Source organism: Kwoniella shivajii, chromosome 3 (genome assembly GCF_035658355.1).
Source record: "Kwoniella shivajii chromosome 3, complete sequence".
Classification (NCBI taxonomy): domain Eukaryota; kingdom Fungi; phylum Basidiomycota; class Tremellomycetes; order Tremellales; family Cryptococcaceae; genus Kwoniella; species Kwoniella shivajii.
In genome coordinates this window covers 331,988-355,478 of record NC_085910.1, presented here as the reverse complement: position 1 = coordinate 355,478, position 23,491 = coordinate 331,988, and the positions used below count along the sequence as shown (strand labels likewise).

The 23,491-nt window shown below is 43.4% G+C and overlaps 7 protein-coding genes across 7 annotated transcripts; 3 read left to right on the top strand and 4 right to left on the bottom strand.

The window, feature by feature from the left end:
* Window positions 1-265: 265 nt before the first annotated feature.
* IL334_002352 (uncharacterized protein) lies at window positions 266-5,254 on the top strand (the record flags this gene model as incomplete). The annotated part of the gene is made up of 14 exons (XM_062934098.1): window positions 266-1,464; window positions 1,528-1,696; window positions 1,760-1,862; window positions 1,923-2,415; window positions 2,477-2,759; window positions 2,819-2,908; window positions 2,972-3,550; window positions 3,618-3,756; window positions 3,818-3,933; window positions 3,994-4,140; window positions 4,208-4,377; window positions 4,447-4,680; window positions 4,744-4,954; window positions 5,072-5,254. The coding sequence occupies 14 exons, from the start codon at window positions 266-268 to the stop codon at window positions 5,252-5,254; spliced, it is 4,116 nt and encodes a 1,371-aa protein (XP_062790149.1).
* Window positions 5,255-5,333: 79 nt separating this feature from the next.
* IL334_002351 (haloacid dehalogenase, type II) lies at window positions 5,334-6,642 on the bottom strand (the record flags this gene model as incomplete). The annotated part of the gene is made up of 5 exons (XM_062934097.1): window positions 5,334-5,499; window positions 5,601-5,707; window positions 5,823-5,928; window positions 6,079-6,130; window positions 6,306-6,642. The coding sequence occupies 5 exons, from the start codon at window positions 6,640-6,642 to the stop codon at window positions 5,334-5,336; spliced, it is 768 nt and encodes a 255-aa protein (XP_062790148.1).
* A 344-nt stretch (window positions 6,643-6,986) lies between these two features.
* IL334_002350 (uncharacterized protein) lies at window positions 6,987-9,382 on the bottom strand (the record flags this gene model as incomplete). Its single annotated transcript, XM_062934096.1, has 5 exons — window positions 6,987-7,130; window positions 7,207-8,528; window positions 8,591-8,682; window positions 8,771-8,906; window positions 8,980-9,382. The coding sequence occupies 5 exons, from the start codon at window positions 9,380-9,382 to the stop codon at window positions 6,987-6,989; spliced, it is 2,097 nt and encodes a 698-aa protein (XP_062790147.1).
* Window positions 9,383-10,143: 761 nt separating this feature from the next.
* Window positions 10,144-11,501, top strand: IL334_002349 (septum-promoting GTP-binding protein 1; the record flags this gene model as incomplete). Its single annotated transcript, XM_062934095.1, has 7 exons — window positions 10,144-10,220; window positions 10,361-10,444; window positions 10,540-10,618; window positions 10,723-10,875; window positions 10,989-11,108; window positions 11,210-11,287; window positions 11,442-11,501. The coding sequence occupies 7 exons, from the start codon at window positions 10,144-10,146 to the stop codon at window positions 11,499-11,501; spliced, it is 651 nt and encodes a 216-aa protein (XP_062790146.1).
* A 456-nt stretch (window positions 11,502-11,957) lies between these two features.
* IL334_002348 (uncharacterized protein) lies at window positions 11,958-15,036 on the bottom strand (the record flags this gene model as incomplete). Its single annotated transcript, XM_062934094.1, has 4 exons — window positions 11,958-12,044; window positions 12,119-12,201; window positions 12,257-13,374; window positions 13,445-15,036. The coding sequence occupies 4 exons, from the start codon at window positions 15,034-15,036 to the stop codon at window positions 11,958-11,960; spliced, it is 2,880 nt and encodes a 959-aa protein (XP_062790145.1).
* A 2,088-nt stretch (window positions 15,037-17,124) lies between these two features.
* Window positions 17,125-18,574, bottom strand: IL334_002347 (uncharacterized protein; the record flags this gene model as incomplete). The annotated part of the gene is made up of 5 exons (XM_062934093.1): window positions 17,125-17,166; window positions 17,228-18,029; window positions 18,104-18,219; window positions 18,278-18,328; window positions 18,380-18,574. The coding sequence occupies 5 exons, from the start codon at window positions 18,572-18,574 to the stop codon at window positions 17,125-17,127; spliced, it is 1,206 nt and encodes a 401-aa protein (XP_062790144.1).
* Window positions 18,575-19,087: 513 nt separating this feature from the next.
* IL334_002346 (uncharacterized protein) lies at window positions 19,088-22,551 on the top strand (the record flags this gene model as incomplete). The annotated part of the gene is made up of 11 exons (XM_062934092.1): window positions 19,088-19,207; window positions 19,265-19,285; window positions 19,358-19,438; window positions 19,501-19,518; window positions 19,591-19,800; window positions 19,903-20,241; window positions 20,346-21,561; window positions 21,621-21,769; window positions 21,830-21,928; window positions 21,993-22,302; window positions 22,373-22,551. The coding sequence occupies 11 exons, from the start codon at window positions 19,088-19,090 to the stop codon at window positions 22,549-22,551; spliced, it is 2,742 nt and encodes a 913-aa protein (XP_062790143.1).
* Window positions 22,552-23,491: the final 940 nt, after the last annotated feature.

The following is a 23,491-nucleotide window of genomic DNA, read 5'->3' as shown; positions in this document are numbered from 1 at the left end:
ATTTGTTTTATCTGTTGGGATTTCAATTCTCGGGCGTTTGCAAACACCCGGGAGCGAGACTGATGACGTAACCCACAGACACCCTCCCAACATGGCACGAACCACCCCACGTGGGGGGGATGTGATGATTCCCGTGTAAGTCCATTTGAACCCATATTGACGACATTCCACTCTCTATCACAGCTACATACATACATACCTCGCATCTCGAACAAGAGGCATTGTCGTGTATCGATTATGAGAGGGAGGGTCGATAGTGATCAATATGTCTAGAAATCCGCCTCCTCCTTCATCTCGGTACAAGATCTCTTCGCCTCAGCCTTACATCTCGAATGATCTCCGGACCGCGTATACAACGGATAAGGGACCATACCCTTCATTTCCTCCAGCTCAGACGTCCCAAATTCAACCTCAACCTTACACTCAACAGCCATTCTCACCCATTGAACAATATGGAAACGCACCGCAATCGCAAAGACAGAATGGCGGTCCATCAAGACCTGCTCCTCCGAGTGGTAGTAGCGTTGGTGGTCCTCCTGCGAGTCCAGCTAGACCCGCTAGATCGAGGATGAGAGAAGCACCTCAACCTCCTTCAATGCCAAATTCTTCCTATCCACCAACGTCCGCTCCGGCTCCCCCTCCAACACCATCTAGAAGGCAAGATCTCAGACCGATCCAAACTGGAAATATTGATTCTCGTCAACTGCCAATAACATCTCATGCAGGTATTTCTCCCATTTCCCCCATTTCACCTAACGTCGTCCCGCAACCGCTACAAGGCAACGGATTATTCTCAGATCCATTTGCAGCTGATCGATCACAACGTTCCGAACTCCGTGCTCAGACTTCAGCAGCTGCTCAACAGGCATCACAGCCATTTCAATCGGGCCCAGCTTCTGACAAACTTCGAAATGTTGTCGGTGCTTTTATGAACGCAAGCAAACAGCGTGAAGAACCTGCAGCACCTGTGAGGAGACCAGGGCGGAGTGAAGCAAGAGGAAAAGCCAAGAAGAAAAGTGAAGAAGTTTGGGAAGTTGGCGCAGCTGGAGATGGGGGAAAGTTTAGTGACATCGATGAGGTTTTACAGAAAATTAGAAAAGATTGGCCGTTCGTCATGGAATCTGATTTTACACCGTCGACATTGGCTTTATCATTACTATCCCAAGAACCCAAGTCTTCATTGACTTCACACCCCCCTCTTGCTTCCTTTCTAAGATTGCACGAATGTCTATCTTCCTCGTTACAGGCTGCTGTTCAAGCTCATTTCCAATCCTTCGCGGCATCATTACCCCAACATGCAACTTTCATAGCTACCTTAAGCAAAGCTCAAGAGCAAGTCAAGAAATCAAAAGAAGCGTTGAAAGAAGCAAGGGATGGTTTTGCGGGAAAGGGAAAATCAGAACTTTCAGGTATCAGAGCCAGAGAGCGAATGGTACGGGATATGCTTGGGATTTTGGATACAATGTGAGTGGGGTCCGGGCTTTGATGACTGTTGTATGGCCTGACATTGCTGATACACACAAACAGTGACCACCTCAAGCAAATTCCTGATCAACTTGAATCTCTTATTGGCGACAAGCGATTTCTGCAGGCGGCTTTGATCCTCGTCAGATCCCTGAAAACCATCAACAAGCCTGAATTAGCAGAAATTGGTGCTCTGTCGGATTTGAGAGCCTATTTTGTCTCTCAGGAAACAGTAAGTAGTCAGGAATGGTCGATGCATTCGAAGGAAGCAGCTAATCATTCTCAAATAACGTAGACTCTGACCGATATCTTGGTGGAAGAACTGCATAACCACATTTACCTCAAAACGTTCTACAGTGATTCAAGGTGGAGATCCTACGTACCTGGACAACAGACATGTGAGTCCTATAGCCAATATCAAAACACGCTTGAGCAACTTGAGCTTACATATTTTATAGTGCCAATCATCGAGCCGCAAAACGATGATTTACCACCACTACCGCCCACATCAGATCTGACTCTTCTCACCTCTCCTGCGCTACATACGATGAATGGCGATTCCGCTCCTCTCGCTGGCCCAGGTCCATCATCCCGGTTCTCAAGATACTTAAACCATCTTGCTGCGAAGCCGAGTCATGATCCGTTACTTGATTACATCGATTCGGACCTCAACTCTGCCCCTGATGTTCCGGCGATATCTCATCAAAGGCTAGGCTCGAGCAGTATCGGACAAGCGGGCTCTCATGGCTCTCTATCTTCCCTCCTAGGAGTTCCTCATGGAAATAGTGATTCAAGCAATCCCGAAGCTGAATCGTACGCCTATATCGAAACATTACTTGAAGCTTTAGCTGCCATGGGAAGATTAGGTGCAGCCTTAGATATGGTTGCCCAACGGGTTCCGGGAGAGGTACACACATTGGTAGAAAATACCTTGGACGAGGTGGAAGAGAGGTGAGTCTATCTTTTAGCTGATCGGTGCGGGATTCCGCTGACTATTATGGATACCTTGTAGATCCGAAGCTCGACGAGAAGAAGTCGGTTCGTCACTGCGACCGACATCTTTCCTTGGACCTTCACCTGAATCTCTATCCTCCTCACGGCCTGACTCAAGTCTGAAGCGACGATCCTTGTTTGCACCTGGAGAATCGCATAAGATCGAAGTGTCTCTAGGAGCCACTGGTCCACCGCAACATGCCGCCGTGCTGCGCGATTTATTCTGGACCCTCTACTCGAAATTGGCAGCCGTCTTGGAAGCACACAGAGTCATATATGAAGTCTCAAGGTGGATCTCATCGGTAAGGTTAAGTCATACCCCGGTTTATATGCAGAGCTGACGCGACGTGAACCACGGCAGAGGAGAGATTTCAAGGATTCTTCAGTCTCCAACTCTTCTTCGTCCCTCAGTATACCTGTTTTAGAGATTTGGAAACCTGTACAACAAGAGGTAAGTCCAGCTATTCTATTGATGATTGTCTGCATGGGGGCTTATGTACGTGTCTTCGTATAGGTGCGAGCGCTATTGCGGACATATTTGACAGATGAAAGCCAAGGATCTACTCTGGACAGACATCCTATACCTACTGTCAATGAAGTACTGAGGGATGGCAAAATAGCTAGGGATAAACAAAAGCAAATGTTCAAATTCGCCGATACCGATTCTCGAGCTGTTCAAAATGAAATTAAACCTATTGACGATTCTCTGCAACAAGTTTTAAGGGCTTCTGTACCTGGATTAGTATCGATGCAAGTTGCTGGAGAAAGTACCTTGACTGTATTGACAGAAGCGGATGATAGATATTCTGCTGCTGGAAAACATAGGACTCTTATCCCACCAAACGCTTTCAATGTGACGACTCTGTTCCAACCTACCTTGTCGTTGATTCAACGTGCAACCTCTATTATCCCACCTGGATTCGAAGATGCCACTGGAGCCTTCTCGACTGTTTTGGAAGATTTCGTAGTAAAGGTTTTCTTACCTCAACTAGACGAAAAGGTCACAGCCTCTTTCCAACAAGCTGTCTCAGGCTATGATGCTTATCAAGTCGATAGAACATTAGGTCAAGAATTGGCCATACCACCATTGAAGGTATGTCTTTTTCGATATTGCTTCAGACAGGTATCGTGAGTCGAGCTGATCCGTTGATAAATAACAGTCAAGCGTTCGAGTTATGGCTCTTATTCATAGTCTATGTGTCATGCTTCAGACCACTCCTTTCCATCGAGAGAACTACAGTCGATTGATCGTCGGAGTAATCGTGCAGTATTATCAACAGTGTAGCTCCAGGTTTAAAGGCAAGCCTGAATTATATTCCCACGATTCAAAGAGGAAACCTGACTTTTATATTAACCTTAGAACTCGCTTCATTGCCGGCCACTCTTGAGAATCCTTCCGCTCCTCTGGCTATACCAGCTGTGTGGGCACAACGAGAGGATATAATCTCAATCCTGACTGAATTACGCGGAGTCCCTGTAAGCTTCGAGTTATCACACTCTCTCAACATGATGTAGCTGACTTCGATCTGATCTCAGGAAACTGATCGAGCAGGACTAACAAGTGTAGAGCAGAAGGAAATCAAGCTTGAAATGGAACTACTGGGCGAACAAGCTTTGGTGGAAAGGAATTTGATCAATTCCATGCGAAAACTAGAGGCTTTGGGTAATCTATCGCAGAGCTTGGTAAGTGGTTGACGCGCTCAACAAGAACCAAGATTGCATCAAAAGCTGATGTTGGAGTTTTACGTAGCGATGGTTCATCGATTCTTTACTGGATCTTCAGAGTGTAGCAGAAGAACCACTCTCACCGGATGATGATCCTTCTGTTGGTCAAGATTCATTCCCGGGCCCAGCAGCCGTTTCTTCACAATTACTTGACGGTGATTCGCCCAGATTACCGCTTACACGAGCGATGGCACAGTGAGTCTTTATCAACCTTCTTCTGTAGCATGCTTGTTCGAGCAAAGCTGATATCCGAATCGTTTGCAGACGGTACGAAGCTATCATTCAAACTTATGAACAACTGGCAGAAATGGTATTGAATACAATAAGATTAGAAATCAGATGCAGGGTGATATGTAACCTTGGTGCATCACTCAGGAAAGGCGACTTCAGACTTGAGAGTGAAGCACTAGAACCTGATCCGGATATCCTGGATCTTAATTCATCCTTGATGGATATCGAAGAGATTGCAGAACGAACCATATTAGGTGACGATCATAGGTAGGTCTAAACTCCATGTTACTATCCTATAGTCTGAAGCTGATTTGGGAATCGCAATTCAAGCTTCGTATTCAGAGGTTTAGGTCAATTAGTGGATCAAGTTTTTATCACATCTTCCAAGTTCATCAAAATGGTCAATCCTGCAGGAGTGAGGAAAATCAAGAGGGATATATTGGCTTTACAGCAGACTTTGAGGGGTATAGCTCCAGCTGCTAAAGAAGGTCAATTGAATAAAGCCATTGAATACTGGGAGTTATATCACAAAGGACCAAAGGTGAGTTTACTTTCATGCTAAAGGGCGAATTGTGCCAATGGACAGAGGGGAAACAGTGGGAAAGTGGAAATCGAGACTTGAAGTAGCTGATCATACGATGTATTGAACCTAAATTAGGAAATGCTGGAAGAACTCAGAACGTCCAAACCCATCTTCTCGTTTGAAGATTACAATACCATGCTCAATCTACAGTGCAAAGCAGATCAAGATGATGGCCCTTCTTCGGAACTGAATACGTATCTCATCGATTTACACGCTCTTTCAATGAGTATCGAAGGCTGGGAGATAGGAGAGTCATGACTATCTAATTAGTAAGAATGTGTGAATGCATATCGAAGGATGACTCAAACTTGCAATATTGATGTTCCAGCAAACCATTTTACGTTATACAATTTATACCGAACGAATCAGCTAATCTCATTAAACCACCTTTATCCCCAGCACTCGATCTTCCATCTATGAACAGATCAACTTGATCACGAATGATATCCATATCTTCATCTGGATCTTCAGTATCTCTCTGTATATAGATGGTTTTCATCCCTCTATTTACGTACGCACCGGAATATTGATATCAGCTTACGATCCCATGTCCGATTATTAAGCGTGTGAAGTGAGAATGAGCTGTCGGTCGACATTGACTCACATGTCTTTCGCAGCTCTCAAGTCATATGCATGAGCGGCTACCATAGCTGTTTGATTTGGTTTCCTACCTATCAACTCTAAAGATGTCTGGTACATCCTCGGGTCGGGCTGAGAAGAGATTCGAGATTGAATCGAAAGGCATGAGTCAGCGAAAGCAGATCATGTAGATGTAGATCAAAGAGAAGCCGGAGAGTACAGCGAGATGAGACATAAATCAACTCACCTTGGTATAACCTATCAGTTGGGATGAGAATAAAGTATGAAATGGTAAGTTCGATGAAGATATTATATCAAGCTGTAATCTTGTTGTACCATTTGCGACCACCACACTATATACGATTAAAAGAGAAACATGTTCAGAAACGGTACATATCAGTTTCAACTCGATAAATATCGGACGTGGGACATTTTGCTGTGTTATGTTAAGTCGTGTAGTGAATGGGTCTCAAAACGACGGCAAGGAAAAAGATATGATTCACCAATCGAATTTAGTTTTTAATCTTTCTATACCTTTGATAGCATCTGGCCAAGCTACATACATCACAACCGGAAAAGAATATCAGCCATCGATCGTATTTGCAGATTGAATATACAGTATCAGCTTCATATCGGTGTTCGGTGTTCAGTGTTCGTACACAGCAATCAATGTACCGGATCAAGTGTACATTGAAGTATCTTGGAATGAGCGAATTGACAGAAGACATACCGACTTGATTATGCCAACCCAAAACTAATCTATCCCTTTCCTCTTCTCCAAATTCTTCTTGTCCAATCCCATATTCACATAACAACCTATCTAATACTATTTTATGTACTTCATCTACACTTTTATCTTGACCTTTTTCGTGAAGTTCGAATATCATCTCGAAGAATCCAGACCTCCATTTCTTGATCAACAACTCGTGGTTCACTGAAGAAGGAAGGTCGGTATTGGAAAAGAGATTTAAGAGGGACGTAGTATAATCTGCACATGTCCCCATCAAATCGAATGTCAATGATCTGACATCACGAAGACTCGCCGGTACCGTTGAAGGCGTTGACATCGTGTAGTGAAGATGAAGGTCTGATCAAGGCGTTCTTCTCAACATACTCCAGGTTGATGTTGGAAAAGAGGATAACGAATACTTCCAGTAGATCGTTCGTATCACTTCAGACGCCATCTCGGGCATGACCGGCGAACCAAACAAACGGAACAAAATCAATACACGCAAGATTTGTTCGTGACATAGATGGAGATCAACGTATAGCCATTTTCAGCTACTATGCATGATAATAGAACACAGATCTCGTGCTGTTGCTGTATAACAATATATGCCGTTCTAGCTCCATCTTACTCGTTCAACGCTCTTTTGGAGGGTTGGTCCGAGTCCATTATTACCAATTAACGTCATATCCTCTTACTTATTTGGTTGATTTGATCCTGCAATTCATCTAATCTCCTTTCTCGCCTTTCTATTAGCTTTTCCAATCCTTCAGCAGCTGATAATGGCTTGGCAAGCACTTGCGTTCGAAGTGCTGTGTCAAATCGCGTCTAAAAGGTTTCGTATTAATATTGTTATCGATAATTGCCGACTTGAATTAACGTAAAGTGAAGGAAAAGTGCTCACTTCTAAATCACCTTTCATCATCCCTGTTATCCTTTTCCAATCTCTCCAGAACTTCCTTTGAGCCCTACCCCATAACCTCTGACCCAAAGCCAGCGAAGCTACGATACTCAAGATACCTAATCCTATCGCCGTACTTGCTGAAGTAAGACTGATTGGCGGAACAAAACTCATCCAACTTGACGATACACCTAATAAGGAAGTCGCATAAGTGGTGAGCAAAGCTCTTTGAGCTGAAGTATGTAATCTCGGTATTGATTGAGTCAAAAGTTGTCTACGTCGAATTATGATAGGTGTAGTTAATGATGCAGGTGATAATGGTGGTATTGATAATGACAGTGTTGATAAATGATTCAATAGTAATGGTGAAGTGAATGGATGTGTTGAATTAGGTGTGGGTGAAGTTGAATTTGAGGGATGTGTAGATTGTAATTGTCTAATTATGTGATCCGAGTTTGAATCTAGAGTGAATTGTAAATTCGATAATTTACCAGTTTCAAATATGATTTGTTTTTCTAATTCCACTCCAAACTCATTGTTCAAATAATCGCCCAACTCGAATTGGATATCATCCACTCTTGTTCTTCCAATCAACCCTAACCAACTCAATCTTCCTAAGAATTTCTCTTCCAGTCCAGTTTTAATCTTATCCGTATCATACTCTACACTACCTTCAACTAATCCACCTTCTATACCTCTACTTGCCACACTCAGATGTTTAGCTTTTGATGCACCTTGTTGTGCTCCACGTCGTAATTCCGTTACAGTATGAATGGCATTTTTCACTATATCTCTGTCGGATGATATCACATTCTCCACATGGGACATTGTAAGCGCGGCAGTTTGACGTGCGGTAGTAATTTGGGGTTCTGAAATGGTTTGAACGGAGGTGAGAAGTGATGTTTGAAGTGGACCGATATATGATGCCAGGAATTGATTTTGGAAAGTTTCGAAAGCTCTTGTTTTAGCTGATGAAGTTGATGGTCCATGATCCTGTAACGCAGCTGATAAAGCTTCCAAAGCATTCAAGGCTTTCTCCGAGTTGACGAAAGATACAGAAATTGAAGAAGGGTTGAAAGGTATATCATCTTGTAATGAATCCACTTTGATTTTGGCTAGTTGATCTCTGAATTTGGTTTCGATGGATGATTGGGAAGTGTTAGGGGGAAGATGACCGTTGATAGCGAAATGGACGGATCCTTTGGATAAGGCAAGAGGTAGTATGGATGAGAGCTGGGGAGTATCTATGAGTCTGATAGGGTCCAAGACGACCAGTAAAGTCTCGGTGGGAAGGAGAGACGAGATAGTATCTTCTGGCTTTTTGGCTAGAAATTTGGGGATGACCGTCAGCTGAACATCAAGTCATAGGAATCAATGCCTAGCCTACCGTTGAGTTCTATCACATCGAAGCCTGTAAGTTGAAGCCATGAAGAAGATAGAGTAAGAGCTTGAGATTCTCTACGTGGACTTAATCCATGACTGAAAATAAGTTTCCGTGTTCCGCATGTCAGTTTATCATCCAGTGTACGAAAGTTGTATGAATGTATGGTCATGAAGATGAGCGCACCTAATTTGGAAAGTCTCGATATTCGACCCTTCATGTCTATCTAACAAAGCTCTTCTAGTTTCTTCAGAATCTGCAAGTGGGTCTTGTAATAAAGCAGAGACTACATCTTTTGGTGCAGCGAGATCATCGCCAATGACTGATTTTGGAAGATTATTAGCTTAGCTGTCATTTACCGGGGAGCTGCTCGTCGGATATGTCAAGATACATACCTGCTATTCTCCCTCTTCTTTCACTTTGTAGATCCTCAATCACGTCTTCAACTCTTCTCGACCATAAATCATCACCTCCGATGTCATTATCCAACAATTGCTGGATATCTTGTAATACAGGTATAAGAGTTTCAGCTCCCAGAACCGGTATTTTGCGTGTTCCCACCTCTGAGAACACTGGTATTGCTTCACTAGATTCCAATGAGGCTGTAGCTGTCGCGGCCGATGCGTATTGTCTGACCTGCGGTAATTGGTATCGAGCAAAGGAAGTAGATAAATTTCGGATGTGCGGGGTGGATGAAGGGCAAGTCTGGAGAAACCTCGTACCTGGTCGAAGAGATACTCCTATACTTCGACCTGCTGTTGAGTGAGGCGTTGAGCGTGCCAGTCTTGCGATCGACATGGCTACTCTTTTTTGGTATCTGTTACGTTGTAGTACTGTTGTTATTGACTGTATACAGAGTAGAAATCAGAGTATTCGTTCATTTCTCAGAGACGGTATTCGGGGAAAGTGAATTCGAAGAAGAAATCAACATCAAAGTTTAATCGAGTGACCCATTTTAAGAATGGGGATCAGAGGTGGGGAGATGGTTGAGACGCGTTCATGATAAGTTGGTATTTTGTCAAAGCAACAAAAGAAAAAGCAAGTAACATATGTCATAACATCGATGAGATAGATACATGAGTACCTAGTACCTCTTGAAGCAAACCTCACAGATAATATATCACTCACGCTTTCACGATCTCTCACGTTCTCACGACCACAACCGACTAGATTGATCTCGAACACATCAGTATAACCATATCAATTACTAAAATCCGAATTTCGGGTCCGTGCTTTTGACCTCAAGTTCAGGCTTTCCCCAACGTCACTACTCCATCAGTCAATCCGAGATAAATCACCTCGATACCGAAAGCTAAAGATAAAGAGCCTCCAACCTTCAAATCCAACGAGGTAGTAGCACTACGACCTCATCCAACACATCTTCACACAACACACCCTCAGCAGTCACAGCCACATCCTCGATTGGTCATCCCTGCACGATAGGATACATCAACGAAAGTCTGTCGCTCAGCAGGTCGTCCTATCAAGTCTTTCATCGATCCTGAGATAGAATTGAACTACCAGATCTCGACATACCCAGACCGAGAGAACTTACCGATATGGCAGACCAAGGATACGCATCATCTGGATCAGGTAGTGGAAGGGTCTCAGGAGGAGAAGGAGGTGATAGGAATTCGTAAGTGAAGTAACATGAGCTATATATCGTGCAATCGCCCTCTGCTTGCCGATCAAATACGATCATGCTCCTCGAGATACTCGTATTCGGTTCGATATGCTGTAGCTCACCCGCTTACCTTTTCTGCTACGGAATATCAGAATCGTGCTCAAAGTCGGCATGGTGGGGGATTCACAGATTGGTAAAACGTCATTGATGGTGAAATACGTCGAAGGTAGTTTCGAGTAAGTGATCTATGCTATTCTCTCAGTATCCAGCTAGTTTGTTATTCGGAGGAGCCGACTGATGAAGCTGACATACTACATCTTGTGGTTCACAGTGAAGATTATATCCAGACGTTGGGAGTTAATTTTATGGAAAAAGCAATAACGATTCGAAATACAGAAATAACATTTTCGGTATGTCAATCCCCTCCGCCTGTCTACTGAATTGATCCACTCACGTTCCCATCGATTATGAAGGGAGATAAAGCTGATCTACAGGAGTGTTTCCGCAAATCTAGATATGGGATTTAGGTGGACAAAGAGAATTCGTTTCAATGTTACCATTAGTATCCAATGATGCAGTGGCTATCCTATTCATGTTTGATTTAACAAGAAAAGCTACTTTGAATAGTGTCAAAGAATGGTATAGACAAGCAAGAGGATTCAACAAGGTGAGTTGGATCATTATAACGCTCATTTCGAGAACTATAAAAGTATTTTGAACAACAGCGTAAAAGAGAATGAAGCTAAAACGTCATCTTCTGGGTTTGGGTTTATGTTCCAGACAGCTATACCTGTTTTAATAGGAACGAAATATGATCAATTCGCTTCACTGCCAAGAGAAGAACAAGAAGAAATTACAAAGCAATCTAAAAGATTCTCAAAAGCTATGCATGCTCCGTTGGTGAGTTGATCTTCGTCTCGTACTAGAATATTGATACATAGATTGGTGTCCGTCAAGCTGATACTTATTTTTGGATTTTTTGCATCCATTCGAAAATGTAGATTTTCTGTTCAACATCGCATTCTATAAATGTACAGAAAATATTCAAAATAGTATTAGCCAAAGCATTCGATCTAAAAGTGAGTGTCTGTTTCTTGGTTTCTTTGCTTGATGTTTACTGCTCTTTCCACCTCATGATCGGGACTTCCCACATTCTGATTGAATCTAACTCGGTCGACATCAAACCATATATATAACGAGGAGATGCTGATTTTATTCCGCATGAAATCACAGTGCGTCATACCGGAGATTGATGAAGTCGGTGAACCAATCTTACTTTATGTCGATGTGTAGTACTCTTTCTCGATTTTCTATTATAATGACGAATAACTTTGAGTCATTGTATTTTGCGGGAGGCGAGGAATTCAATTTCTTTGTAGATGAATAGTAGATGTATACTCATACCCTTTCTACACCTACACCACCCGATCCAGACATGATTGACCATGAATGCACCCGACATAATGAAGTCAGATCGCGCATCTATCGCAATTCCTGTATATAATCTCATACATGATATATATGTTACGTTGAAACTCTAATGATATGTACTATATTCATGAGACTACTCTATAGGTCTGTCGATGCTCCTATGAGGAAGGGACCATTACAACCTGATTTACACACTACTTGTTTCACCGTTCTCGTGGAATCATCATTCTCGTCGCTTGTTATGAGGTCGGCTGTCGTATCGTATCGTATCGTTAAGTCATTAATGACGGGCTGTCAAGTAAGATCGATCCGATCTTATCATTTTCGTCGTAACACAACAATCCCCATATCTATCTCTAAACCGTCCAATACGCCAAGTTCACATTTTTCAACTAAAACTTTAAACTGTTTTTCGGTCATCGTCATCAGCTTCTGATCACCTCAGGCTGCGGCACTCTGAGTGTCAAAATCACACTTACTATCTCTTGTACTGTAGTTTCACATTGACTGATGTCCATTCGACCTTTTTCCCTTAGGACCTTTTTCAAATGTCCTTCGTAGACTATATAGGGATGGTGAACGTGAGCTATATCTGCATGTGCTAGACCACGACTTACCTGATCGACAATACGTGGCTATTCTTCTGGCATAAGCTGATCTGTCGATTCTACCTTTCCTAAATTCGATCCAAGCAGGATGAGTTAATCTTGAAATCTGAATTCCAGCTTGATTCCATTCTTTCTTTTCTTCATGTGAATATGCTTCCTGATTGTGCTCGTTCAATACGCTTTCACCAGAAAAAGATCTTTTCATATCTTCAGAATCCGAAATTCCTGTTTCAGCGTTGATTAATGGTTCCCATTCTGAAGAATTCTTGGATAAAGTGGATTGTATTGATTCTAGTGTCCTAGGCCAATATGGGACATCGACCAATAGAGGTGCTACTTGAGTCTTGATTTCACCTAAGGAGACTAATCTTTGGATGGCAGGTGATAAAGCATGCGACATCGCTTGCCAGATATCAGGCCTGTATCTTCTTGTTGCACCGTTCGTCATTGGAGGTGAAGGCAATGGATGTCCAGGTACGAACGGACTATTGTTGATCTCAGTCATTGGAGTAGTGTTGACTTTACTCATGGAATCATCTAGTGATGTTCTTGGCGAAGTAGGTAAAGACATTGAATAATACACAGGTGATCCTTTTGGTGGAAGTACTGATTCGATGTATTGTTGTTGTTGCCCAAGATTATGATGTTTGTGATCTGGAATTGGACAAGTTCTGACTGCGAAGGAGCAAGCTAAGATCCCACCTGGTTTCACTTCCTTTGCTCGGACTTTTAGCCAACTGCTTAAATCTTTTTCGGCTCTTTGCTCCCTTTCTTCAGCTTGCGAGGTGAACATGTACAAAGGCCTCGGGGGGATTGTACCGTGCAATTTCGATAGTTCGTTGGAACATAGGGCCAAGTCGATTGAATTAGGTGGAAGGGAAGATTCCGCGAATCCAGCAAAACTGAATGAAGTCAGGATCAATGGTGCGGGTATGGCTTTCATTTTGCGATAAGACTGGTGGCTTGAGGTAAGATTGGCTTGTAATAACCGAATATCGAAATCAACGTTGCACTGGTGTGTGACGGTGAGAATCTTCTTGGGTTTACCAGGTCCTACAGCTCGTTGACAAAAAGATTTTACAGTATCAGCTAGAACAGCATTTGGAGTTTCCTTATGGCATCCATATCTAATGAAACATTAACTCTCATTGATCAGCTCAATACTTCCTACGCCCATCAACTTGAACCTAAACTTACTCTGCTATCTCGAAATGTTCTTTGTCCGGTATACCCTGTACCCAGCCTCGTACAGATTCCCCTATCACTTTGGATAGAGGAACATCGAAGCTCCACTCTGCTTCCGATAAAACTTCTTCTTTCCTCTTGATTTCTTTGACCATCTCACTCTGTTCAGGCTGCAAGCGTTGTTTCAATGCCGTAGCTAGATCTTCACCTAGATACGAAGTCAATTCTGTCGGATCACCAACTATCGATTGTAATCTATCTCCAGCGTCGAGTTTCCTGGCATTTGCAAAAGCTGAGAATCTGCTTGATCTGGCAGGTAGACCATGTCCATAAACCTGGTTACTGCTGACTGGTATGGCCTGAGGCGATGACAAGTATGCTGGATTTACCTGGTGCGGATGTAATTCCTCGTCCATCGGGAATTGCGGCGATCCCTGGGCAGTACCAAAAGCATCTGCCGATAAGCTTGAGTGAGCAGAGACGTCACTAAAACCTCTATCTCTTTGTGCGAGTAGAGGCACTGAAGGGGCAGAAGATGAACGTGGTAGGTCAAGCCCCATCGAAGGTTCGCTACCGTGAGGAAAGATGGCGTTGGAAGTGGCGGCGGAAAGAAGTAAGGAGTTGTCATGACCGGCACCGGCGAAGAAGTCTCCTGCTAACGGTGGATCCTTAAAACGATCCACGGGTGGTAAAGGGGGTGTGTTCTGGAAGGATTTTCGATCGAATGCAAGGAGAGGTCTTGGGAATGGAAATGCAAATGACGGTGTCGGAGGTTCAAGTAAGGGAGAAGTCGCTATCAGACTACGACGCGTTTGGATATTCGGTCTGGCGGTAGATGGCTCTTCCTCCATCTCGACATCTTCATCATTTGATGCTTTTCGTTTCATGGGTCTTAACACTTTCCTGTGAAGATCGTGAACACTTGCTTTGCCGATGACACTGGATAAAAGATGATAAGGGGCGTCTGCAGCTGTACAATCAGGAGAGCAACGAAGGTGCCTTTCATGTCCACCTGAAGGCGGTCTCGTTCGATGATTGATGTGAGAACGATTTACCTGAGAAGCGTAACGTCGAAGGGTGGATGGTCCAGCTTGATCATAAGAAGGAGAATGTGGCGTGGGACCAGTAGAATGATGATGGTGGGGGAAATGGGTCTGAGAAGGTGTAGAAGAAGCTGAAAATGCATCTGATCCACCGAATACACCAATCATAGATTGATACCTATTTGAACCTTGACCGTGGGCGTGTGGCCCTCCCACGGGGAATTGACTTGAGCCGAGTGGTGATGAAGGTCGATTGAAGCTGTGTTGAAGTGGAGTCTGAGGATTGTTATTGGGAATTGGCATGTCTGAGGAGGGCTGAGCACCTGATGAGGAGTTGAAGGAGGATGGTCGAGGTCTAAGGATATTAGCGTTATCAGAGAAAGACCTTTTATGACCTGATCCAGCGTACGATGAAGGTTCACGTGCCGTATTTGTGAACGTCGAAGCTCTGGGATCTGGTACAGGGGGTATCGAATTTGTGATAAATCCGAAAGATATCGTGGGCGAGTCAGGCGAATAAAGCAGTTCGAATGATTCGATTGGCGATGGAGGAGAGATCATAATTCAACTTTAGATAGTTGTCGTGCTATCAATCGATGTCTAAGATCAGTATGCTTACACTTCTAAGATGTGTGAGAGGATTGCGAATGAATGAATGCACAGGCCAGAGAATTGAAGGGATGAAAAAGGGCCTAGTAAAGGATGTTTGGGCGTCAAAAAGGAAAAAAAGGCGGAGAGCCGATCAACTGAGACTTCCATCAAAGTCTAGAACACGAAAGATCTAAACCAGCGAGAGGAGAGAGGGCATGATCTGTGTGTATACACCCCTTTGTGCGTCGAGATCGCATCTGAGTAGTATCAAGGGAGATTCAAGACATAGACATCTGATCAAACTCACCGCAATTCTATTTCATCCAAGCATTGTCGATTCCCAGTCGTTCATGGAAGTTCAAGTAAGCCTTTATCAGGGATGGGTCGTCATCAATGAAAAGGTATTTCTCGTCCATGGAATCACGCTTCCAATTCCGCTTTGACCCTTTCTCTGCTTTTGCTTACCCTTTTCTATTCCTTTATCAAGCCAAAGTAGTCTGTTTTTTGCGTTTGCTTGGTCCAAGCGAGATGCCGCGTAGATCGATCTTGGCAAGCGGCGAGGAGGTTGATTGAGCACGGAGATGAAAGACCTTGAACGAAAGTAAAATCAAAGGAGTAGGCTGAAACTCAAACAAGTGAGATCTTCTTTTGTTTCAACTTTTGGGCAGAGGAGTTGACCATCTGTTAGCGTACTTTGCGATAAGCCTCGAGTTGAAAGGGACTCGTTTGTACTTGATGGGGAGGAAAGAATGAGCGGGGGGCCGAAATGAATGTTATGGGAAGAAAGATAAGGCCGATCTTGTCAGGTCTGTTTCGGGATTGAGTGATGGTGGAAGACAAAAACGACGACATATTCAAAACAGGATCATTGATATCATACAAAAGAATGATTTGATTGGAATGAGACGAGGAAGTTGGATAATTTAGGATCAGTAACGGGATTCTTGTTTAAGCGGATTTATTGCGGGGAAAGGTGGGATCACGTTGTCGCCTTGAGGGGGTAGCATGCTCGGGTCTGGACTTACCAGTGTATACTACTACTCGAGTATGTGTTTGATCTCTGTCACTGTACTTTTTGCTTTGTGAATCGATGTTGAATGTTGATGACACTAACTGTAATGATGTTGGAGGTGATAATTGTGTTTGGGACAGCACACTATGCGCAACTGAATATTCAAGATAGGACGGGTTGCTGTTGAGATGAGTACCTGTGTAAGCAAGTGATCTGTGCTGTTGTATCAAGCCCAAGGGATATTCGATGGGATTATTGTGTGTCTGTGTGTAATTATTTCGAGTTGAATGTGAAGGGATAATGTGGTGATGATTAAAAGTGGGGCAGAATCACATATCAACGGATGCAAACGATGCATTCCATCTTTCTAGGGATGTCGTAGTCTCTCATGGGATTGTTAAAGGGTTAGCATACTGTTTGACTGGATGCATGATATGTTCACACGATAAGAATAGGGGGAGGTCAACCATGATTATCTCGGTGACTTGTGCTGCAGACAATCTAGATCAAGAACAGCTACACACTCGAGTACTCTTGCTTCTTACTACGGAATGAAAATACGGAGATAAAAATCGACTATTTTAGGGTTTTCCCTTATCATGCAGAGTTCCAGACTTTAGTGGGTCCAGGCATTCAAAGTAAGTGCACTTGATCGGACCTCGGAGCTTTTATCGTGTGTTAGCGGGATCATCAAAAACATAGATCTCACTCTCGTAATACTGCCATACAGTACACGGCTTTTATCATCTCGCATCAGCTCAGTACTCGAGTATGAAGAAACGTGAGTTCGATATGCGTATAACACCTCGTACTTATCATTGTGCCTGCTGGAATGTTCTGATGGACAGTCTAGAACATCTGGAAAGAATGAAAAATATACATACATACCTCATAAAAAGCTACTACACGTTCTGAGACATCATGAAACGGATCTAAAATATCCATGATCAACCGAAAACACACAGAACCGAAATAAGCGTTCCTTATCACTCCGTCGCAGGGCCGAGGAAAGAAAGTGGACCATCCATCCACTAAGAGGTACCTGATTATATCGCTAAAGAAGAATACTGTCGTTCTTTCTCTTGAGCCTTGTTATGAATCACATCAGCTGGCTTTAAAAATAGATGGCGAAATGGACATCGAGCTCACAGATCTTATGATCTCTGATAATCTGGATTCTCGTTCCTTCAAGAGTTGCTGTTGGTTTTCTAACATCTTTCTCATCGTACCTATATGTTCCTTCCTCTCCTTCTCAATCTTTTCGTCATACGGCCTGGACCTTTCGGCTATTTCGCTCTCCTCCTTCGAACGAGATAGTTCTGATAAAGTGGCTGGAGTAAGAGATGACAGGAGTTGGAGTACGCGATTCAGTTGATTGATGTCTACACCGGAAAGAGCCGTCGGTACGAGTATAGCCGAGCTGGAATTCAAGTTCGAGTCTGGATTTGACGGTTGCTTCTGAGCGCAAGTGGAGGAGGGTACGGTTTGCGCATCCTGCTTGGTGGTGAGTAATTTGGGTTGTGAATCATCCTCATACTGTGCAACCATTTCTTCTTTCTTCCGATTGTTGAGTGATTCCAATCTCGTTGAAGAGGTTGATCCGCTCAGTTTCCTCAAAGCTCCAGTTGGAGTATCATCCATCCCCACTTCGTCTTCTTTGACAGCTTGAAGATTTACGTGACCTAGGTCCATGACTGAACTGGCCCGACGATGGAGTTTACTTGTTGGTCGTTTGGATGAGAACGATACGGAATGACGGAGGATGTGTACATTTGACTGTTTAGGAGGAGGTAAGGGAGTAGAAGGCGTTACTATGGTAGTGGTTGGAGCTGGAGGATAAAGGTTATGGGAGTGTTGCCAATCAGATCCCAGGTTTGAATTAAGTAGGTTCTTCATCTCTTTGATATACAACTTCTGTCTCTCACTCTCAGCATATTGAGCTTCGTTGTCTCTGTCAAACCAGTTTAGTCGACGTCAGCCTCTGTTCAGCTGAATGGGGAAAATACACATGATAGTAGCTCTTACCTCTGACTTCCCGCAAAAAGATCTTCCAGGGTTGATAATTCCTTGGATAACCTCTCGACTTCCGGTCCAGTATTATGCTCTATAAGCTTTTCCAACTCTGAGATTCGAGTGCGAAGCTTGGTGAAAGATGTTCAGCTCATATACACTCATTTTCGTATAAGATTTCTGACCCACAGAGGCGTTGGTCCTGTTTAATCCATCTATGATCTTCCTCAATCCTGCTGTCTGCAACAATATATCAGTATCTATCTCACTTCAGCTAGTAAGGAGACTAACCTCGTCCCTCAGACCGCTCTCTACCGAGGCCGAAGTCGAACCGAGGTCCATACTTGTAGATGTGGCGAAGGAAGCTGAGCTCCGTTTCGTCGAGGTTGAGGAAGGTGTTACTGTGCATCTACTCCGAGTGACTGAACCTGTTCGTCGTAATGACGTTGACATGTTGTTTGGTGTTCTATCGAATGTTGATGACATGTTGCAATCTGAAGACTGTAGGTAGATAGAACGTGTGAAGTTTATATATCATAATGTGTTAAATCTTGTAGTTCGCAATCCCAACTAACATATTATCATGTTAAGCTTTGGTGTCTGTATTAACAAGATTTCCCCACAGGTGACTTATTTCATGTAGATGTTATCATTCAACGTTTATCTCATTTCAGCGGTGGGGTCTCCACTATTTACTTATGATTTCGTACACAGGCACAAGTACCACGTGGTGGTCGATTAGCTCGGATCCGGTGAAACCCAACAATCAAAAAAAAATGGAGAATGAGAGATTAACCTGGACATGATTGAATTTCCATCTTTCAATACCGTAAATCGACAGTCAATTCTTTCTTGGAGGGATATAGTGTGTCACATCTCACGAGTAACGACGTATCGCCTGTGGCTCTGTGCTGCGATACTCCATATTTCGATCAGAATAGGAAGAGAGAGGGCTTCGATTTTGCTCCTGACACCAATCAAAGAAGGAAGTCGCGCACAATGGGCAATGACCAGTCTCGGTCATCAGGTGGGGCAGGAGATAAGGACGTTGAAGAAAGACCACCGAATTATTACGAGTTACTTCAGGTAGATGAGGAAGCTACCGCTGAAGAAATCAAGGTAAGTTTTATCTCGTCGCATACAGTAGCAAGAAAAGGCTAATCGTGGATCATTTAGCGATCATACAGGAAACTCGCTGTAGGTCTCCACTAAATTCCACTCTCCCGGTGTTCCAACGAGAAGTTGTAGCTCACTTTTTTGCATAATCAGCTCATTAATCATCCGGATAAGAACCCTGACAGGATAGAAGAAGCTACTAAGCTATTTGCTGATCTTCAACAGGCTTACGAGGTGAGCCGATGGTTCGGAATACTAGGATCTTTAGCTGATTCTCGCTTTTGTGCCATATATAGATACTTAGTGACCCAAATGTATGTTACCTATAAACTTCGGTTTCTGTTAGGAGACCTCATGCTGAACTTGAGTGACGCCTGTTCATAAAGGAAAGAGCATTCTACGATAATCATAGAAATGCACCTGTAGCAGCAACAGATGATGATATTTTTGATCATGTCAGAACAGGTGATAAGGCTACCAACGATCCTAAATCTAAACTAAATAAAAGAAGACATGGCGATCCTGGAGTTCGATTAGAGCAATTAATGAGATTCTTTGATCCTAAATTAGCTAGAAAAATGGACGACACGAATGAAGTGAGTACGCAATGTCACTGCCATTGATCGTCTCACCTAATACCTATGAGCGAGTCGACCCAAAGTTGACTGATGATGGCTTGTTTCTTTGGGTGTTTATAGGGCTTCTATTCAGTGTATCGTACATTATTCGCACTGTTAGCATCGGATGAGACCCTTCACACGCCAGAAGATTCTCCTCCACTTTCTTATCCATCTTTTGGAGACTCGTCCACATCTTATGCACCTCCTCAAGGATTCACTAGAGCTCAGAAAGGCTCTCAAATATGGGTCAGAGACTTCTATGCTGTGTGGACTGAATTCGTCACGGAAAAGAAATTCGAATGGGTGGCCAAATGGGATATTGAGAGAGCTGAAAGTAGAGATATAAGAAGATTGATGGAAAAGGAAAATAAAAAAGTAAGGGATGATTATAGAAAGGAATATAATGATACTGTCAGGGTGAGCGTGGATCTATTCAATCCACCTTGCACAAAATTTCATCTATACCTCGTTGGTCTCGCTCTCATCGAGCTTGACGACTGGCTGATATTTGATTTGAATAGCAATTGGTCTCCTTCATTCAACATCGTGATCCTCGGTATAAAGCTCATCAAGCCAAACTAACTGCACAGCGGGCTGTGGCAAAGACGTCCAAGGCCAATTCCGGCACCTCGACTCCTACTAATATCGGATCAGGGGTGGACTCTGAGGCTGCAAAGAAACGACACGAGGAAAGAATGCGGTCAGCAGCAGAATACGAAGAGCAATCATGGCAAAAGCTTGATGGCAACCGTTCAGATGATGAGGAAGAGGACGATGATGAAAATACGGAAGACCAACAGACCGGTGATGGAACGGGTGTAAGATTGGATGATGGGAAGGGAGGCGAATTCTTCGAATGTGTAGCTTGTTCCAAAACGTTCGCAAGTGAAGCTTCTTGGGGAAATCACGAAAGAAGCAAAAAGCATAAACAGTCTGTATGGAGGTTGAAGAAAGAAATGATGGCTGAAGCGAAAGAAAGAGGAGAATCATTAGATGAGTCGGAAGAAGAAGAAGGAGACGAAGAAGAAGACGACGATAATGAGGATTTGGAAGAAGTGGGAGGAGATGAGCTGTCAGAAAGAAACGATTACTCCGCTGAAGATACGAATACGAAGGATGAGGAAATTGACACGTTGGAGGAAGCATTAGTGGATTTAGCACTGAAGGAAAGTGAAGATATCGAATATCCAACCAAAAAGTCCAAGAAGAAAGCTAAAAAGGCTAAAGGAATACCAACACCTCAACACCTTCTTGTTCCTGAACCTGAATCCAATTCTGTAGCGATTGACTCTGGCACTACAACGCCTGTCAATGGTGATGCCCTTGAAAGTGACAAGGAGAGTAGCGAAAGGCCATCAGAGATATCCAAAAAAGATAAGAGAAGAGCTAAAGAAGCACGTAAGAAAGCTGAAGAAGAAGCACGTAAAACTGCAATGAAAGAATCTAGAAAAGCAGCTAAGAAAGGAAAACCTGTATCACAGGAATCTGCACCCATGCATGACACTTCTGCTCAACAAGAAGAGAGATTGCAAAAGGGACGTGGTGGAGAATTATCGCAAAAAGGAAAAGCAAAAGATGATGGATTCGTGATGCCTAAATCTAAAGGTAAATCAGCAAAGGGGAAAGAAAAGGTGGAAAACATTGACGAGTTCAGTGAAGAGAAAGTGGATAAAGTTGTCGAAGGGATCAAGGAGAAAAGGGAAAAAATGTTGGAAAAATGGGGTGATCATTGGAAAGGTTAGTTAGTAAATTTACGAAAGTGACAATCTCATCTTTTGACTGATATCATCTTTCAGACTTAAACGGAAAACTCGAAGGAATACTGGATCCTTCTTCGGCGCCTGATGGAGTTGCGATCTTATGTCTAGGCATAGGGAAACCTTTCACCGATAGAACTGCTCAAATCCAATTATCTTTAATCTTGGAGCTTGCGGCTTCGCTAAAAGTAAGTCGTCGCGAAGGCTTCCCAAGTTACGACATCGTCGCTAATCAATCTGCGATACAGTGCGATCCCATCAATATTGAAGCTTTTGACCCAGTAACGGATGAAGGAGACCGGAAAGTCCTGTCAGCTTTTGGAATCAGCCAACTGGAAGAGAATGCAGTGAGCATCCTTCATTGGTACTGATTAAGATGGAAAGAAGCTGACATGATGTATCTACGGACAGATGGGTAAACACGAATTATCACCTACAAAAGCATATCTGCTGTACCTCCCCCACGCCCCAAAACAACTCTACGAATCTCTTTTACAGACCAACTTCTCCCCTGCCCTTGCTTGTAAACCGGGTCGTGTACTGCTAGGCAATGATCTCGCTGAATACATTCCTGGATTTGTGCGAAGTACCGAGGAGAAGGAAGATGCAGGAGATGGAGAAGAACAAGTGGAAGGCGAATTTGTGAAGGCCAAGAAAAAGAGACGTGGACGGGGAGGGGGTGGTGAAAGGGAGACCAAAGATGGGGTATTACCCAGATTGGGTGAGTGCTAAAATCAATCACGGGACACAGCCTTCTGTAATATCGACAATGGCTGAACCAAATCATCTAGTACCGCATATGTCTATCATACCGTTCAACGCTGCATTACCAGAAACGAATCTACCTGGGTTCGCAAGAGCTTTCTTATCACTTGCCTTCCAGTGGATTGAGGGAGATGTATCAGATAAAGTTGATTGGGAGAAAAAACTTCCTGAGATTGATTGGGAAGGCGGAGAGGTGATAAGGTAGATGGGACATTAGAATTAATTATAGAAGCAGAAAGGAAGATATACCCTGCAATTACATATACCCAATACATTGCCCTCCTACAGTGAAATACTGCATTATTCTCTTTGACCTGCATATGCATCTTAGTAAAAAATCAGAACCGGACAATGTAGTCTTCTAATGAAAGGATCAAGAGGGTTCAAAAGGTGTCGGTCTCGATGGCTCGCCATGGTCTAGCGTGGGCGATTAAATAGAATGGACGGCAGATCAGGTGGGTTGATCTGACAAGCGTGGCCCCTGACATCCTAGTCAAAGTATGTGACATATTCAGCCTTGCAGGGTGATGTAGTGGCGAGATCATTTTGAATGTGTAGTGAGCCTCGACCTGTCATACGTCAAATACAATTGCTCAAGTATATATATACATGATTGTGGGGATGAACGACAGCAACTTCGTGATCGGCGTGGTATTCATATCATTTTTTTGGTCGCCTCTAAATACGAAAAGCATATTATCTCCATTCGACCTTATTTCTCTCCTCTATGAGTCCTCTCGATCTCATTATCTGCCCCTGTGACCTTCTGCATTGGGAATTCGATTCGTTTATCGCGCTCTTGATCATCATTCTGATAACGTTATCAATGTATCAACGTATCAGCAATATCGATATGAGCTCTCTTGATAAACTCACGCCCAAGTACCAATAACATGCAGCCAAATTCAGCCAGAACCATGAACACACTCCAGTCATCCACCCCAGGTCGTGAAACTCTCGGGCTACCTCTGTTGCTGTAGGTGACATAGCACTTTTACGAGGCTATCAAGGAGATATCAAACAGATTGCATCAGCCAGATCATCACACGAGCCAAGTCATGGACAATGGTTTTGTTTTCACTGACCGGAGTTGGAGTAGAGGTTGAGTGAACAAAGCGTACAGTCTGTGATAGAGGGTGAAGACG